Here is a 13,738-nt window from a genome sequence, read left to right as displayed (position 1 = left end):
ACATCCATGTAACCTTGTGTGTGTGTGCACCTATGTGTATATTTGTGTGAGTGTGTGTGCATGTGTGTGCACAAGGGCATGTAGAGACCAGAGGTCAAGCTCAGGTGTTTTATTGAGGTGTCTGTTTTTTTTTTTTTCTTCTTGTTTTGAGGCAGAGGCTGGCACTAGCCTTTGGCTTAGCAATATAGCATAGCTGGTCGGCCAGCAATGTCCTGCCCCCCCAGGGGTCAGCCTGCCTCTGTCTTCCAACTACTGGGATGACAAGCATGCATCATCTGCGTCTGGCTTCTGCGGATCAAACTGGGGTCTCATGGCTTGCACCACAAGCCCTTAACAACTGAACTATGTCTCCAGCACTGACTCTGCGTTTTAAGGAAGAGAGAGCCTTTGGGGGAGGGTGCTAGAGAGATGGATTAGAGGTTAAGAGCACTGGCTGTTCTTCGAAATGTCCTGAGTTCAATTCCCAGCAGCCACATGATGGCTCACAACCATCTATAATGAGATCTGATGCCCTCTTGTGGCGTGCAGGTGTACATGCAGGCAGAATACTGTATAAGTAATAAATAAATCTTAAAAAAAAAGAAAAAAGAAAAAAGAAAAAGGAAGTTTCTTTGGAATGTTTCCCTACTCTCTGTAGTAGAATGTGTATTAAAGGGCTCATTTTTTGAACAAAGGGAAATCAAATCAGCATTAATTCTTTCTCACGAGAGAATTCTCTTACTGTGCTCAGCTGTGCCTCTCTAATGGCGCAAGGGGCTCTACACCACAGTGAAAGCTGGGAAGGGTTTCAGGGGGTCACCTGCCACACCCTTTATTTTATGCATGAGGTCCAGGCAGCTTGCCACTGTCAGTCACCAGGGAGCAGGTGACAGCTTTCTGACATCTAACCTTTGTGGCCTCTCCAGTCTCAGCTGCCCCTGGTCCTCTATTTGGCTCGCCAGCAGGGCTTGTGAGCATTTGCCGCCTCGATCTATTTTGATACGTAGAAACTTGCTCAGTCTTTGGTGTACGGTCAGAGGTAGCCAGAGTACTTACTGTGCTGCAGGGGCGCGGGGCGGCGTAGATGGGAAACAAGGGCACTGTCACCCCGACTTCGCTTGTAACCGAGGATGAGGTGTCTGGGGCACAGCTGAATGGCTCATGGTGGTTGTTTTTGGCCTTTTAGAACAGAAGACTCCATAACAGAAGAGGACAAGAGGAGGTACGTGCACTGGCTGTCACGGCTGGTTTGACGTGAGTGATTTTAGCCGTAGCTCATGGTGTGACCCACGCTAGCACAGGATGATAGCGCAGATTCCATCTGGTGGTGGCCTGAAAGGGACGCAATCTGAAAAGATGGCAGCCCAGACTGAGGATCTTGTGCTCTGTCCTGTGACTGTGGCTCTGGGCCACTCCTGTCCCTGAGCTGACTTCCCTTCCTCACCCGTCCACTTCCTGTTCCTCTCACGCTTCCCCAGGTCCATTCTCCTCTGCTGTGCACTCCGGGGCCCTCTCTCTCACACCACACATGTCTTTCTCTATGAGAAAGTGATTTTTGTGCCTAATACCACAGGGACCTCGGCATCTGTCATAAATGGTGATTGACACCTGTCACATATTACTCACCACGTCACTATAGTTACCTAGCTCTCTTCTTTGCTTTCTCATTACAAGCAAAATATTTGAACATTTTACTGACTTAACACAGCTATTTTTTCCCCAAAGCTTCCTTTTTAACACAGAGAGACAAGAATTTTCGAAAAGTCATGAGTTATCTTCATAATTGTGTAGTTGTGTGGAGTGGTCTGTGCCTCAGTTTTTGATGCTTCTCTCCCTCCAGCACCCTTTAAATTGATCTCATTTCTTTTTTGAAAGAAACTATGGAGGAGTGTATGTTGGCCTGCCCTCTGAAGCTGTCAGTATGGTGTCTAGTCAAGCAAAGACTGTACAGAAAAGTAAGCAAGGGTTATGTGGAACTATTTCCTAAAAAGAAAAAAAAATGAGTGTGTATGTGTGTGTATGTGCATGTGTGTATGTGTGCGTGCGTGCATGTGTGTGCACATGCATGTGTGTATGTATGTATGTATGTGGTATATTTATGGGTGTGGGTTTTTGTGTGTCTGTGTGTATGTCCTCTGTGTGCGGTGTGTGTCTATGTATGTGTGGCTGAGTATTTGTGTGTGCATGCATGAGTGTGTGCATGCATGCATCTATGGGTGTGCAGGTTCACACGCATGTGAAGGTCAGAGAAGAGGCTCTGCTGGTCCTCAGGAGCTGTCCTCCTCCGTTTTGGAGATAGGGTCTCTCACCGACTTGGGCCTTGGCAAGTCCTGTCGTCTGGCTGGCCAGCAAGCCCAGAGGCCTGCCGGTCTTTGCCTCCTCAGCACCAGGGTTACAAGTGCATGCCACCATGCTAGGCTTTGTTTGTAAAATGTGAGTTTGGGGGCTCAAACTCAGGTCATCATGCTGCTCAGCAGGCACTTTGCCTTACCTACTGAGCTATCTCCATGGTCTCAAAAAGCTATGCAATTCATATTTTCCATTTGCCTGACTTAACCTATCTGATCCGAAGTGGCGGCGAGCCACGTGTGAACTGTTTGTTCCTTGTCACTGTTTCTCAAAATTGCCACCCACATGTTAAAAGCGACTTCCGCCAAAGCCCAATTCACTCGGAGGTTGGTTGCAAATTGGGATTTTTATTGGTGTGTATGCGCCACGGACACTCTTAATTTCTTGTTAACTTCAGCGCTGATGGGTGTGAAATGGGAAGCCGGTGTTTAAACAAGGTAATGGAGTGTTTGTGAACACGGGCTGCACTTCCGTAGCAGGAAGATGATGAGCTGATCGCAAGTGTGGTGATGACAGTAAAAACGAAGTGCTCACAAAGCTGTATTACATTATGATTTTGATGAGCGCGTGTGTGTGTGTGTGTGTGTGTGTGTGTGTGTGTGTGTGTGTGAGAGAGAGAGAGAGAGAGAGAGAGAGAGAGAGAGAGAGAGAGAGAGAGAGAAGAGAAGAGAGGAGAGTGAGAGAGACAGACAGACAGATAGACAGACAGACAGACAGACTATTGGTAGCCTTTGGGAAACTATAATGAGCTTTTAAAAAGCCGAACACTAACTGTTATTCATTTTCTCTCTAAGATTAGAGGAAGACAAAGCAGTGATGGCTGCATACCCGAGAGGTACGGTGTGTTTTCCCGAATTGTCTCCTGTACTGACCCTCGACGACAAAGAAGGCTTGTGATTTCTGTGTGTGTCTCCCGGAACCCTGGAATCCCAGGATGAGAGTCTCCTCCTGCGACTGGAGGGTTTCGTTGTACAGAGACCGGCCCGTCGTCTTCCCAGCTTCAATGGTCTCACATTTTTTCCCAAACACAGCAGAATTCGCTCAGTAAGAGAGCAAGCCGCAAGCCTGCCTGCAAACCCCAGGGCTCACCAAAGCCTGGGAGGACTCAGGGCTTGAATGACAGACAGATGGGAGACCTCAGGCGGAGAGGCGAGCCAGAAATCAGTGCGTAGCCGGAGGTTCGGGGGAGATAAGTCCGTAGCGGAACACCAGTGGGGACGGACAGTCATTCTGGTCTACACAGGAGCAGACATGTGGGTTCCATGGCGCAGTCCGTGTTTGGCTCTTCACTGTGTGCCGGGCTTGCCAAACACACCTAGCCTCTTAAGAAGCCTCCCTTTTCTGAGAGAGCCTGTTATGTGTTCGAAGTCAGCCTTAGGCTTGAATTCAGGCTCTTCCGCTGGCTGGCTGAGCAGGTTACTTTTCTCTTGTCGTCTCAGTTTTATAATCTGTAGAATGGACCTTTGGCTTTATAAGGGTTGTTGTTGGGATTAAAGGGAACAAGCGGTAGCTTTTCCTTTCATCGCTGCCCTCGTCCTCTTTCTCCCTTCTTACTCTTTCTCTCCCTCCTCCCCCACTTTTTCGTCCCCCTCCCCCTACCCATCTCCCCCCTCCTTCTAGAACCCAGACTCTAGCAAACCAGAAACAAGAGTTCTTTGCTGTTGAAGCACCTCTTGTCCCGGGGTCAGTGCTGGAGTTGGTGTGTGGATGGGGTAGGCTCGTGCGTGGAGCAGGCTGACAGAGGCAGGTGGAGAAGTTTCCCCACCGGAGGGTTGCGGCTCCTCAGAGAGGCAGCATGGAGGTTTAGGCTGGAGCCCCCACCAGCAGCAGCTCTTGAAAATTCACCAAGGACGACGACGACGACGACGATGATGATGATGATTTTTGGGTTTTCGAGACAGGGTCTCTCTGTGTAGCCTTGGCTCTCCTGAACTCACTTTGTAGATCAGGCTGGCCTCCAACTCACAGCGAACCGCCTGCCTCTGCCTCCTGAGTGCTGGCATTAAAGGCGTGCGCCACCATGCCCTGCCTCACCAAGAATTTTTAAAGTCTAGTATTCGAATAGAGTGAATCCCCCTCCCCACACAGAATTCCCCCTGGGGTGGCTGTCACTTGGTCCCTTTTGGAAGTCTGTGTGCGATCTGCCTTTTTGTGTCAGCTGAGCTGGTGGGACGCCAGCCTGTACTCTCACCCCGTCCCTCTTTTATAAAGAGGAAGTGTCTCACAGGTGTGGGAACTGATCAGAAGAGGTGCCCTGCAGACTCACAGGAGGAACCTGGCCCCCTGTGCTGCGCAAAGCAGACCCCAGGTGAACTGTGCTGTGCCTTAGCTGTGCCTTTATAAAGGGGGGAGGGTCAGAAAGTCCCCAGTAGCAGTTTAGTGGTTACTGCTGACCCAGCCCACGTGGTTGAGATACCCTCACCCCCCTCACGGATCCGTATGTGTCCCCTGACTGTCACCCTCTTCTGTTTCCTTGATTCTTTGATCGGATCTCTTAAGTAGCCAGTTTGATCCCGGGCTCTCCCTCGCCTCACCTTTGAAATTGCCAGAAAGGCTTTCTCAGCTGTCTGGCTTGGCTTTCCAATTTCCTGAGGGGCTCCGTGCCCTCTGTCCCTCTTGTCTGTGGCACACCTACACCTGCGACTTTCCAGGCCTGTCCTCGGACTGAATCTCGCTGGGAGGGCTGTCCTGGGAAGCTTTTGCTACAAAGGACAAGCTACGCTCTTCTGGGCTGACACCACAGCCTTTCAGAACGGGATTCACTCCGTGAGCTCGTTTGGCGACATTTTGGACCGAGTCAAGGAATGACTTCAGCATCTCGGCATCACACGGGCAAATGGGCAGTTTCTCACGCCCCTGACTCCAGAGCGGAAATGGCGGCAGCCGTGTAGCTGTGGCTCTTTGAGAGGCATCCTCTCCCCATGAGGGAAATAGTAGCATAGGTCTTCTTTCTACCAAGCCAGCAAACAGCGGCTTATGAGATGGCTCTCAGATGCCCTGTGGACCAGTCCCGTCAGTATCCCCTGGGGGAGCGCCAAGGCTGTGGCCTGGCTGGCACTCCTCTGCAGTTAAATGCTGGGAAGGGATAGGATTCTGACTTAAGTGATCTATATTACAGATTCTGTGCTGGCATGCATGCAGTCTGGGTTGGCCATTGCTCTTCTGTTTTTTAATTTTTAATTGTTATTTTTAGTAAGTCACCCAGCATCCAATTTGATCTCTTTATATAAATATTACCAACATCCAGAACTCTGCTGCCCAATCCTAAATCTTTTTTTTTTTTTCCTCCCTGAGACAGGGTTTGTCTGTGTGTAGCCTTGACTATCCTGGACTAGCTTTGTAGACCAGGCTGGCCTTGAACTCATAGTGATCCGCCTGCCTCTGCCTCCCAAGTGCTGGGATTAAAGGCGTGCGTCACCACCACCTGGCCCCAATCCTAAATCTTAAGTAGCTGCCAGTTGGCCATTGAACATGCATTCTACCTAAAAGCTAATCAGTAAATAACTTGCAGGCTTGAGACATTTGCTTTTTATCTACGTTGGGATTTTTGAGGGTGCTAATTCTTTTCTCTCCCCCTTTTCTTTTCTTCCTTCATAGCTTGCTCATGACTTTGGAAGGAATTTGGCTCCAGGGACCTGTGGCTATGTACTACACAGATAATCTTCAACCAAATTCTGCAAGGTGGTCCCCTGCTGTGCCTCCCCCCCCCCAGGTCCTAACTGTGTGGTTAAAGCCATGGGTACATACCAAATGTGGTTGTAGAAGGAAACTGGTGAGACTTGGCGTTCATCGGTGGGACTTCCTGTTGTCCACCAGTGAAAAAGCATCAAGGCCGTTGCTGCCTGGCCTGGACCATCAGGCTCCACACCACAGTCCTGGCCTTTCAACACAGTTCACGAAAGTCCTGCTTTTTCACTGATGCTCTTTTGATAGTTTTTATATAACACAGTCCTCCTTGTATTTATAACACGGTAATAGGGCCCTCTAGAGGAGTTACCTGAAGTCGTATATTTGCCTCTTGTCCTTTGATGTTTCTACTTTATTTGTTTTTTTTTTTAGCTGTAAAGTTGGTAAATGGATTCTTACAACGATCTCTCTTTTTTTTACTAGTTGGTTTAAATTTTTAAATTTAAATTTCAGAGAATTTCCCTTTGTTTAAGAACGTTGCAGGACTTGTAAATGCCTTAGTTAAATTTGCATGCTATACCCGTGTGTGGATTAAATTCCTGTTTCAGTCAAAGGCCTATTACACAACCGACTGTTCTTCAGCCGCCCTGTTGCCTGTTCGCCCTTTGTGGAATCTGAGCATCTCACTGTGTTAGCGCCGCCCCTGTGACTTAGGAGTTATGGTTGATGTTTAGTGGGAGACCTGGAAAGCTCTCAGTTTGCCGACAGTGTGTATACCTATTTATGACTGCAGTGTAAGCGACTCAGTTTACCCGTGTGTTGTTTCAACAATTAAATATTTTTATTCCTCTTTACCTGGGTTTCTCAATTTTTTTTTCCAGAAGAACACTTTCAAAAAAGCCACGTGGGTATTATCATCTGTAAATAGAGTATATCAATATGAAACATAACTCTGGTTGTCTTAGTTTGGGTTTCACTGCTGTGAAGAGAGAGACACCATGGCCAAGGCAACTCTTATGAAGGAAAATACTTAATTGGGGCTGGCTTACAGGTTCAGAGGTTTGGCCCATTATCATCATGGCGGGAAGCTTGGCGGCGCGCAGACAGACATGGTGCTGGAGAAGGAGCTGAGAGCGCTACATCTTGATCTGTAGAAGGCAGCTGAAGGAGACTGGGTGCCACACTGGGCATAGCTTGAGCATAGGAGATCTCAAAGCCTGCCCACACAGTGACGCATTTTCTCCAAAAGGCCCCACCCACTTTAACAGGACCACACCCACTTTAACAAGGCCACACCTAATAGTGCCACTCCTTATGGGCCAAACATTCAGACGCATGAGTCTATGAGGGGCCCCATTTCTATGCAAACCACCACACGGGTTAAATAGATTTCTCTGAAAAGTAGAAAATTTTTCCAAAGAGAAAGGCACTATCTTCTATATTTGCATGCTGTGATAATTGTAGAGCCATCAAATTGCTAAAAAATAAAAGTAAAGATTTCAAAAGTAAAACTTACTAAGAACTTATGAGGCACATGTTCTACTTAATGTCTGCAAGCTCAACCGAGGCACTCGGGGTGGGGGGTGGGCCATCGATGTTTATATCATTAGTAACATCCCTGAGGAGCCTGGGGCAGGATAGTCAGGGGTTCAAGACTAGCTGGCTACACAGTGAGTTTGAGATCAGAGTGAACCACACGAGACCTTGTCCCAATTTTCTTTTCAAATTAAAAAAATAACAAATACATTAACTTTTGAAAAGTTAATTTACAAATAGCTTTAGACTGACAGAACACAAGGACGGACTGGGGACATGGTTCGATTCTGACGGAATTCCATTAGGTTTTTGTGTGTCTCTTTTGCTACTGTTCCCATCCCAGACCTCACTGTGTCCCAGTTAGATTTATCTATTTGTTTCCTCTTCTTTCTGATGATGTTTTCTCAGCCCTTCCAGAGGCCTTTTGAAGGTTACTGTACAGGAACCTCGGATATGTCTCTGCATATGAGCCTCTCTGTGCTCTTTATATTAAACTGGGGGTACACATCTTGAGGGAGACCCCCACTGAGATGGAGTGGTCCCTTGTCACATCGCATCATGAGATCACAGGGTCCCATCTGAGGGTGTAATGTGTGCCAGGCAGGTACACTGAGATACACCCCTAAACCCATCCTAGGGGCTTGTAGCAGAGTTACTGGGTGCTCCAGCCCCATTTTTTTCCCTTTCCATTCCTTCAGTAGGTACTGCTAAAATTTTTCTACAGTGTTTATATCAGTAAGCACTGTAATGCCACCATCACTCTTGGGCCATGAGGATGTCTGCTCTCAGTTACTGTGACCTGGCCCCACATCACTGATGGATTTGGGGTCCATAGGCAAGGATTTCCCTTACCTGTATATTGGTTACTTTGGGGGCACCTGGAACCAAATATCTGACAGAGACACCTGAAGGGAGGTGTTCTAGGTTAACGTGTTGCTGTGATTAAAAAAAAAAATGCCCCGACAGGAAGCAACTGAGGAGAAAGGGGACTTATTTCAACTTAACACTTTGCATTAAAGTCCATCACAGTAGAGGAGTGACAGGCAGGAGCCTGGTCACATATGCCTACAGTCAAGGGCAGGGAGAAATAAATGCATGCAGATATGCTTGACTGCATTCTCCTCCCTTAGACAGCCCAGACCCCCCTGTGTAGGAGTGGTGCTGCCCACAGTGAGATGGGGGTTCCCACACCAGTCAACAAGACACTCTTCCATAGACACGCCTACCCCCCAACCTGATGTGGACAGTTCTTCAATTAAGGCTCTTTTCTTTACTTTTTCATTGATTGATTTATTATTTATACAGTATTCTGCCCACATGTGTGCCTGCAGGCCAGAAGAGGGCATCAGATCACATAACAGATGGCTGTGAGCCACCATGTGGCTGCTGGGAATTGAACTCAGGACCTTTGGAAGAGCAGACAGTGCTCAACCTCTGAGCCATCTCTCCAGCCCCTTTTTTTGTTTTTTTTTTCGAGACAGGGTTTCTCTGTGTCGTCTTGGTTGTCCTGAGACCAGGCTGGCCTCGAACTCACAGCGATACGCCTGCCTCTGCCTCCTGAATGCACTGGGATGGTTCTTGGTGTGTCAAGCTGACAGTAAAAAAAAAAAACAAAAAACAAAAAACAAAAAACTAAAAACTAAAAACAAAACAAAAAACCTGGCTGTCACAGGAGAAAAGATTAATTCTGGCTTATGGCTTCAGGGGGATTTCATGCCTTTATACTGCAGGCAGAATGGGAGGGGAAATAGAGAGCGCATAAGAAAGACTCCTGACACTGCGGTGAAACAGATCCAGGGGCCTGAACCAGCAGCTGTATAACCTTTGACCTGCCCTCAGTGGCCAGCGCCCACCAGCCAGGCCCCACCTGTACACGCCCCCTGGTTTGAATCTGAGCAATCTCCCATGGGCGCATAGTTTGAGTTCTTCTCAGGCTTGTGGCGCTATTGTTCAAGGTTGGGCCAACTGGCTTCCTTCGTATTCTCCAAAGGCCCAGGGTGGTCCACACTGTAGAGTTCTACACATCAGAACCCTACACTGGGGTCCAGAACACTCTTCTTGGAACATGTGGCTCTTTCTGTCCAGCAGCTGCTTAGGCCCTCCCGCCACCCCTGGCATCTCTCAAGACCCTAGTGGCATTGTCATCTCCTGGCAGGATGGGTCCTTGCTACCTCCGCACGCCATCGTCAACTCTGTGGTGACCTGAAGGGACCATTCACCACACAGCTTTTTTTTTTTTTTTTTTTTTTTTTGGTTTTTCGAGACAGGGTTTCTCTGTGGAACCTTGACTGTCCTGGACTCGCTTTGTAGACCAGGCTGGCCTTGAACTCACAGCAATCTGCCTGCCTCTGCCTCCCGAGTGCTGGGATTAAAGGCATGCGCCACCACTGCCTGGCTCCCACACAGCTGTGTTCCAAGTGTTTTCTGAACCCTCTCATCTTTTTCTCTCTCCAGTGCGGCGGACCACACCGTCTTGTACCAGGACCTCAATGTAGTTATTCAGCCAAGAATTAGGCAGGGTGGAGGGAGGGTCCCTGTTTTTAATTTCTCCGTGAATCCCATTCCTTTACAGTGGGATCATCCTGAGCAGGGCTCGCCTAGTGAGGCTGCTCTTAAATACTGGCCTGCAATTCAATCCACTGCATTGCTCTTTAGACATACATGTACAGATGTGGCCATATCAGACATATTAGACACACATAGCAAGTGTCTAATCTTTATGGCAATAAAAAAATGTTGAACCAACTTCTTAAATGATTGGCATAAAATTTACAATAAAACTTCTTAGAGGTTTCTGGGCTTTTTTGTTCTTGTTTTTGACTTTTGTTTTTTAAGGCGAGGTTTCATGTAGCCCAGGTTGGCCTCAAACTCACTGTAAGGAGAAGGATAGGCTCATCTTTTTGCCTTCACCTCTCAAATGTTGTGATTACAGGCAAGGACCACTAGGTTAGGCAAAGCCTTCCGTTTTTTTAATGTATAAAGCAGACAAGCAAAAACCAGTGGGCGCTGGTCATGCTTTTCTAATGTGTGTGTCTCCTGCCCTCTGGTGGGAGGGACATGTAATAGCAGCTTGATTTCTCTCTCGGTTTTGATGGGAGTGTTCGTTCCTTGTTTCCGTTCTAGTCTAGCAGGCGTTACTAGTCATTAGCTCCAAACACTGGACACTTTATTTAGCTTTTCTCTGCCTCCTGTGAAGTGGAGACATTGTTTATAATAAAATGTCTAGAAGTCTGTGTGTGGAGTGATTATTACATGCCAGTATTAGCCCTCTGGACTCCCACGGCAGTCCTGCTCTAGGGCAGTGGTTCTCAACCTTCCGAATGATGTGGCCCTTGAATACAGTTCCTCGTCTTGTGGTGACCCCAAAAGATAAAAGCATTTTTCTGCTGCTTCATAACTGTAATTTTGTTGCTGTTATGAATCATAATGTAAATATCTGTGTTTTCTGATGGCCTTAGGCGACCCCTGTGAAAGGGTCCTTGCATCCCTAAAAGGGTTGTAACCCCATAGGTTGAGAGCCACCATTATACAGGGAAAGAGGGAATCGAAGGCCCACAGACAAGGAGCTTGAGGGTGAAATGACTTACTATGCAGACAGCGATTAAAAGGCCCAGTATACGGTGAGTGTCCTGGGATAACATTGTATCAATAGCACTGCAGGACTGAATGTGCGGCAGACACGGCTGTGGAGAACAGGGATCCTCTTCCATTGGGGTAACTGCTGTTTTTTAGCATCGGGCTGTCTCTCGTATAATAAACTGCGCAGTATTTTAAATGAATAGCTATATTAACCCACACATGCTTCCTAGGCACGTCTGCTAAGCTGGGCCATGACTCCTCATTTCTCTAGGGGGTGACGTGCAAGCCTCCTGCCTCACTGTACTGGGGAAGTGCTGGGTGAGGCGAGGAGAAAGGGCGTTTCTGTGTTAGTCCATTTTCTGTTGTTGTAACAAAATGCACGAAGCTGTGTACTTTTTACGGAAAGAGGTTTGTTTAGTTCGCGGTTTTGGAGGCCAGCGTCGCCGGAGCCCTGGGGAAAGGCCTAGGCTACATCATGATACGGCACACAGTATCATGGAGGGAACTGGGAGGGGACCAAAGCTGCCGTGAAATCCTGGCCTGTGGCACAGGTGAACGAGAGCCGCCAGGGGTACCCTGGCTTTATTTTGAGTCGTTCTTATGGCTCTAGTCTTGAGAGGTGCTGTGGTGGTATTAACTCCACTTCAAGAAAGATGCGATCGAAGATCCTGCCGCTACCAACCCCAAGCCACCTACGCCAACACCTCCCTCTGATACTCCTTTCTATCACTTTGGCCCCTCAGGATGCATGCATCTGATTGGTGTAGCCAAGGTCACATGGCAGGCCCTCCCCTGAATGGAATAATAATTTTTAAAAAGAGAGAGGGAGATTAGGCTCCTATAATCTACTTTGGTGGTGTACCCCCAAAGACCTAAGATCCTCCCACTAGGTTTCTCCTCTTGAAGCCTACATCACATCCCTTAACATCACTGGATTTGAACCCCGGTCTTTAACTCATGGCCATCGGGGACCGGGCAGGATGCACGGCAAAGCACTGCTCTTATAAGATCATTTATTTCGCCAAGAAATGTCCCTTTCACTAGGTGCCGGGTGCTCTCTCTGTGGTGTTTGTTATTCTGCGTTTCTGAGGAATGGGATGGGAGAAGAGCTGTTGTCTTAACACTTCTCCAGTGGCCATTTTCACACCCATCTTTGCCAACATCTACAAAGGGTTGGCCTGAAGAAACTGGCAGTGAGCAGGGTTGGGTTTAAATCCAGGCGTGCATACCCCCAAGGCCTTTCTTTCACAGTTTAGAAGGGTTTGCCAGAGCTCTGCCTTCCAAAAGGGATGGCTGAAAGCACGAAGGAAGAGAAGATGAAATGAGAAAGAAGAAAGGAAGACAGACTAGAGGTGGGAGCTGGGCTGTGGTGGCTCAGGCCTTTAGTCCCAGCACTCAGGAGGCAGAGGCAGGCGGATGGCTGTGAGTTCAAGGCCAGCCTGGACTACAAAGTGAGTCCAGGACAGCCAAGGCTACACAGGGAAACCCTGTCTCGAAAAACCAAAACAAACAAAAAAGCTGTGTGGTGAATGGTCCCTTCAGGTCACCACAGAGTTGGCGATGGCCTGTGGAGGTAGCAAGGACCCATCCTGCCAGGAGATGACAATGCCACTAGGGTCTTGAGAGATGCCGGGGGTGGTGGGAGAGCGATAAATGTAACCCACCATATAAACAAACTGAAAGAAGAAACCCACATGATCATCTCATTAGTTTCTAAAAAGCCTTTGACAAAATCCAACACCCCTTCCTGATAGAAGTCTCGGAGAGATCAGGGATACAATGGGACATACTTCAATAAAATAAAGGTAATTTACAGGAAGCCTATAGCCAACACCAAATTAAATGGAGAGAAACTCAAAGTGATTCTACTAAAACCAGGAACAAGACGAGGCTGTCCACACTCCACATCTAGTCAATATAGTATTTGAAATTCTAGCTGGAGGAATAAGACAACTGAAGGAGATCAAAGGGCTACAAATTTGAGAGGAAGAAGTCAAAGTATTGTCATTTGCAGGTAATATAATAGTGTATACATGAGTGAGCCTCCAAAATCCTACCAGGAAACTCTTAAAGCTGATAAACACTATTAGTGGAGTAGCTGGGTACAAGATTAACTTAAAAAGAAAATCATTAGCACTACTATACACAAATGACAAATAGGGTAAAAAAGAAACCAGAGAGACAATAACTCTTTATAATAGCCATAAATAATATAAAATATCCTGGGGGCAACTCTACCCAAGGAAGTGAAAGACTTGTATGACAGAACCTTCAAGCCTTTGAAAAAAGATATTAAAGAATATATCAGAAGATGGGATGATCTCCCATGCTCATGGATTGGTAGGATCAACATAGTAAAAATGACCATCTTACCAAAGGCATACAGATTCAATGCAATTCCCATCAAGGTTCAAACACAATTATTTACAGACCTTGAAAGGATAAATCTAAACTTCATTTGGAAAAACAAAAAAACCCAGGATAGCTAAAATAATCTTATATGATAGAAGAACATCCAGAGGCTTCACCATCGCTGACTTAAAGCTGCACTACGGAGCAATAGTAACAAAAACCACTTTGTACTGGCATAAAAACAGACAGGTTGACCAATGAAATTGAATGGAAGACCCAGACATAAATTCACACACACACACACACACACACACAC

At 47.2% G+C, this 13,738-nt stretch overlaps 1 protein-coding gene across 2 annotated transcripts in view; it reads left to right on the top strand.

Annotated features, from left to right (window-relative positions):
* Positions 1-6,809, top strand: part of LOC311605627 (overexpressed in colon carcinoma 1 protein homolog) — a 35,988-nt gene extending 29,179 nt beyond the window's left edge. Inside the window, exons 3-6 of one of the 2 annotated variants that reach the window (XM_084796323.1) lie at positions 1,166-1,201; positions 1,855-1,934; positions 3,128-3,163; positions 5,926-6,809. In XM_084796323.1, the coding sequence (XP_084652449.1) occupies positions 1,166-1,201; positions 1,855-1,934; positions 3,128-3,163; positions 5,926-5,936 (163 nt within the window). In that variant the 3' untranslated portion in view covers positions 5,937-6,809. Of the gene's footprint in view, positions 1-1,165; positions 1,202-1,854; positions 1,935-3,122; positions 3,164-5,925 lie in introns of both variants that reach the window. The other variant, XM_084796324.1, reaches the window with a different exon arrangement.
* The last annotated feature ends 6,929 nt before the right edge of the window (positions 6,810-13,738 follow it).

This window comes from Acomys minous, assembly GCF_964271855.1.
Source record: "Acomys minous genome assembly, chromosome: 9".
NCBI lineage: Eukaryota > Metazoa > Chordata > Mammalia > Rodentia > Muridae > Acomys > Acomys minous.
Note: the sequence above shows the minus strand (reverse complement) of the source record. Positions and strands in the feature narration are given on the sequence as shown.